Source organism: Sinocyclocheilus rhinocerous, unplaced genomic scaffold, assembly GCF_001515625.1.
Source record: "Sinocyclocheilus rhinocerous isolate Xijiao unplaced genomic scaffold, SAMN03320098_v1.1 scaffold615, whole genome shotgun sequence".
NCBI lineage: Eukaryota > Metazoa > Chordata > Actinopteri > Cypriniformes > Cyprinidae > Sinocyclocheilus > Sinocyclocheilus rhinocerous.
The window spans coordinates 203,806-208,922 of record NW_015631049.1 but is presented as its reverse complement, the minus strand read 5'-3'; the positions used below and the strand labels follow the sequence as shown (position 1 = coordinate 208,922).

Below are 5,117 nucleotides of genomic sequence, written 5' to 3'. Positions count from 1 at the left end.
CTCCTTTGACAAGCGCAGTCTGCTCTGATTGGCCAGCTGACTCAGTGCATTGTGATTGGCCGAACACCACAAGCACGCGTCGGAAATGTAACGCCCCTTACCATAATCGCGAGCTTCAGCTTTCAACGTAAATGTAAAGACAGTACATAATGTCCTTAGTTTTACCATCAGTTCAAGCCCGAAAGGGGAACAGAGTCGCGTGACAGACACAGTGATGAAGCTCTTATGTATTTGCAGTACACAAGCCGCGATTACGAAAGCTGACTCCACTGTGATGTGACCCTGTCTCTCTCTCACGCACACACACACACACGACGCAATACTCTACACGGCGCAAAACTCTATTAATTTGGGTGGACTTACGCAAATATTTCCACACCGTGACGTAGAGATGTGGGGGCGTGTTTGAATGAGGCGTTTTAGCCCGGTCTGGATCAGCCTTCTCTTTTAGATAGAATAAATCCTTTTGTGGGAGACTTTGAGCTTTGTAACTCTGCAGATCTTATACATGCACAAATAGCTACATAACACACTAAAGAAAAGGAAAAACAGAAATCGCATCATATGACCCCTTTAAAACAATGCAAAAGACAGTTAATAGGAACATTACATAGACAGTCACATGCAGTATGCAGTGTCCCAAAAAGCATGCACAACTCAACTGAATGTGACAGTTCATGTACATTTTACCAGTTTTCTATTACAGTTATAACAAAATCATGGCTCAGGGGAAATAAACAGAAGGGAGGTTTGGTGGGTTTACAGTGATATAGGCCAAACATCAACTACCTTTTAAATTCACAATTACAGCCTATACTGTATAAAAGGGTTGAACAGGAAATTGTAACTATGTATACAAGCTGATGGTTGATCTATGACAAAACATACATCCTGGATAATAAAACTTTGAAATCCAAATCTGGAACTCCTGTTATTGTATATTAATACACAGTAGAGGCACATCTACACTATCATTCAAAATGTTGCAGTTGGTAAGATTTTTTTAATGTTTTTGAAATAAGTTTCTTATGCTCACCAAGACTGCATTTATTTGTTACTATTTTTACTTTAAATACAGTAATATTGTGAAATATTACTACAATTTAAAAGAACTGTCTGAATATGTTTTGAAAATGTAATTTTTAAATTTATTGAAAAAGTATTTATTTCAGAAGCCATTACTCCAGTCTTCAGTGTCACATGATCCTTCATAAATAATTCTAATATGCTGATTTGGTGCTCAAGAAACATTGGTTTGAAAAAAGTTATGCTGCTTATTTTTAGTGAAACGTGATACATTTTGGTCCATAGAACAGCATTTATTACAAATAGAATTTTTGTAACAACATTTGCACGCGCTGTCTGAGAAACTGTTTCTGAGTGCTTTCAGAGAGGTGCAAGCACATAAAGACGGTGCTCATAGAGCGCGGCAGAGTTTTTTTTTTTTGCTGTTTTGTAGGCTTTGAATGGTTAAATACACACACTTTTATGTGTCAAAATGCCCATCTTTGCAAGTATCCTCTTAAACATAGTAGGTCTTAAGTGAAAGCAAACAGCTGAGAAAGAAAACACATGTGTAACAGCATATTAGATCCGGGCAGCTCTTAGAGTGACAGCAGTCTAATATTACTGCCGTCTGTCATTAATTTTAATCAAACAACAAAAGAGAGACAATACCTCACTGCTCTTGACTAAATTACTTTTTTAACTTTAATAAGAAATATTGTGTTTTTCAGTTTTTCTCCTATTGCTTTTAATTCGTTTTTTTTTTTTATTCTCATTTAATCGCTGTTTACTTGTGACTTTTTAAATTTAGGTTAGTATTAGTTTCATGATATCAAACATTTTGACCTTTGACCTGATTTAAAGCAAAAGTAATTATATTGTTATATATATCATTACTGTGAAATAAAATTGTTCATAACGTGATATAAGATTTTGGTCATATCGCCCACCCCTATATACAACCCTTCAAAAGTTTGGGATCGGTAGGATTTTTTTTTAATGTTTTTGAAAGAAGTTTCTTATGCTCACCAAGACTGCATTTATTTGTTACTATTTTTACTTTAAATACAGTAATATTGTGAAATATTACTACAATTTAAAAGAACTGTCTGAATATGTTTTGAAAATGTAATTTTTAAATTTATTGAAAAAGTATTTATTTCAGAAGCCATTACTCCAGTCTTCAGTGTCACATGATCCTTCATAAATAATTCTAATATGCTGATTTGGTGCTCAAGAAACTTTGTTTTGAAAAAAGTTATGCTGCTTATTTTTAGTGAAACGTGATACATTTTGGTCCATAGAACAGCATTTATTACAAATAGAATTTTTGTAACAATGTAAAAGTCTTTACAGTCATTTTTGATCAGTTTAAGGCATCCTTGTTGAATATAAGTACTTCTTTCAAAAACAAAATCTTACTTGAACAATAGTGTATCTGCATTTTACATGCACAACTCCTCACAAGAAACAGAGATTTGTTTATACCAACAGTATATGCATTTATTGATCCTAAACCTTTCCCTTACTACTAGTCCAATGTTGCATGCTCATCTACTGAGCTAGCGTGCTAAAACAGTTCTAGTATAGGTCTAGTGGCTGGCAATCAAAAAAAAGTCATCATCACTACTGTACATCTACTTGCATAGAGAAGACAAATGGCAGTAAGCTGTTATGAATAAGACCATATTAATAAATTAAGAGCACATACCACTCTTCATGCCTGCATATAGCTGTAATATCATTTGTGACAATGCATCAGGTTTTTAATGCACTGAATTAATGCAATGGATATTTTTTCAGCCCTTAAAGAAGAAAACTTATTTATAAAACTTCCTGTCCAATAAAAAACGATTTAATACCAACTAAAACATATTCTAAACCACAACAGAAGCTAACTGTTTATTTCTAAGAGTAGGTTAAAATTGGAATAAATGTTTGATATGACCTCATTCAGATTCTATTTTAAATTCATTTTACTAAATAAAAGTATGTTATTATGTTAAAATGTTTTATGTTAAGAAATATTATGCTATGCACATACCAAGAATGAATGAAGATACTATACTAGCAAACAGGAGCTGACTTGATTATTGTACATAATACTATTTAATATGTTCAGGTTGTTAATCCCTTTTTCAGAGTTAGGAATTCCCAAGAAACATTTCCTACTGAGAGTGTTGTTTCATCCTTCATGAACAGGTGTTAATACCCATATGTGCACCAGTGACAGTGACATATGATCAACCAGAGCCATATGACCTCAGAGCACAACAGCACTGCATAACTTATCTCAAATTTTCATTTTAGGTTTCCAATCAAATCAGAATAAAAAAATAAAAAAAATTTAAATGAGAATGTTGTCAGAGAGCTGGCAAATATTAGATAAGGCTTGAGTTTTGCTTTGAATTCAGCAACCAGTGCGCAGGGAGTGGACCACAGTGCTCTGTGTGTAAGGCTGTGAACAATGTGCATATATAAACAGACAGATGGAAAGAACCTATAGCAGCATGTAGAAATAACCACTCACCTTCTTTAAATTCTGCCACAACTTCAGCTGAAACACAAAAGACAACATACCACTGAATTAAACTGTAAATATGTAAATTACATATATATATATATATATATATACATTGAAACAACACAATAACTTCTAACTGTATGAGACCAATGATTTATTATTTGGTGTGTGTTCATGTGGATAGTGCATTTACTTACTGACAGCCTCAGCTGCTTGTGGCCCTTGTTTTGGTCTATTGGCAATGTCTATCATACGCTCATTATATCTTTCCTTGTCCCCTGAGACAGTGCGGTACGCCTTTAAACACACAAACAAATAAACAACACTTACATTGAACTCTGCAAATCTAAAAATCATCATCGCAGGACGACAAAAGCTGCATGTGACCGATCAACTAGAATGTGAGGAAGTTTATGACTGATATTAAAACAACATCATTTACTACACTGAAGAAAACTGATGCAACTTATGATCCAGAGTCTGAAATGGAACTCTGAAATGGAGACTGAAATTTTGAGCATAATCAAAAAAGTGTCTGCCAAATGCACATGTAAATTAACATCAACATGATTCACAAACTAACCACAACCCACATGAGCAGTACATTTCTAATATCGGAAGCAATTATCTGATGAAATATATATTTTATGCACTGACAATATGGGGCTGGGTAGGGTTACACCAGCCATTTGTAAGGTCTTACTTAAATTAGAATATAAAGTCCACACTAGAGGTGTCTACTAGCAGTAGACTACTAGTAACTACTAGCTAGTGGCACCAGTTGTTCGTAAGGTAGGAAGTAGCTAGTAGTTCGTAAGCTGAAGCTCTCCGTAAAGTAATGTCGCATAATATGACATTTACCCTAAGACCCAATAGAAGTCTTCAAATATGTGAGCAGAACTTGTTTAAATGCTGTTAATTTAAATGTTTCCTTTATTCTAACTTCTTTTTCCTCACATAACTAACGGTAAAAATAAGTTTCCATTAAAAACAATACTTAATCATGAATAACATTAGCCTATAGGTAAGCTATATTTATATGTAAATAACATTCAGAAACTGTCATTGAAATGAATAAGGATCAATAAATACTGAAAGAAAAAAAAATCCCATTTATTTATTATGACTGATTTTATTTGGCATGCGCAATATGGACTAGGGTTGGGCCGATAGACGATGCCATTGTCCATCGCCGATGTCTAATAGACATCACGATGTTGAGCCGATGTATCGTTTTAAATGAAAAATGTACTCTGTGTGATTGGCTTTCGGCCCTTTGTATTAAACTATGCATACATACATGATGCTGTTTTGTTTATAGTTGTTTAAGCAACTTAATTATAATTGGTTTATAAACATTATTTTAAACATTATGCACTTTTTTCACAGATAGTCTGTTTTCTTATGTTTTGAGTGTGCATTAGTAATATTTTGCTCGATGCGCCCTCTTGTGGCCTCAGGAGAGAAGCCAAAAGCTTTTCTTCACCCTAACTGAAATTATGCATTTTAAATTCGAATATAATTCGAATTTTGATAATATTTAAGTACAAAATTCAAATTTAGTTTTTCAGCCATTTTGACAGCCCTA

The 5,117-nt window shown here is 33.8% G+C and overlaps 1 protein-coding gene across 2 annotated transcripts in view; it reads right to left on the bottom strand.

The window, feature by feature from the left end:
* Positions 1-3,821, bottom strand: part of LOC107741186 (apoptosis-inducing factor 1, mitochondrial-like) — a 13,891-nt gene extending 10,070 nt beyond the window's left edge. For both annotated transcript variants that reach the window (XM_016553804.1, XM_016553806.1), the window contains exons 1-2: positions 3,727-3,821; positions 3,536-3,562 (exon numbers count right to left, since the gene is read on the bottom strand). In XM_016553804.1, coding sequence (XP_016409290.1) covers positions 3,536-3,562; positions 3,727-3,781 — 82 coding nt within the window. In that variant the 5' untranslated portion in view covers positions 3,782-3,821. The remainder of the gene's footprint in view (positions 1-3,535; positions 3,563-3,726) is intronic.
* Positions 3,822-5,117: the final 1,296 nt, after the last annotated feature.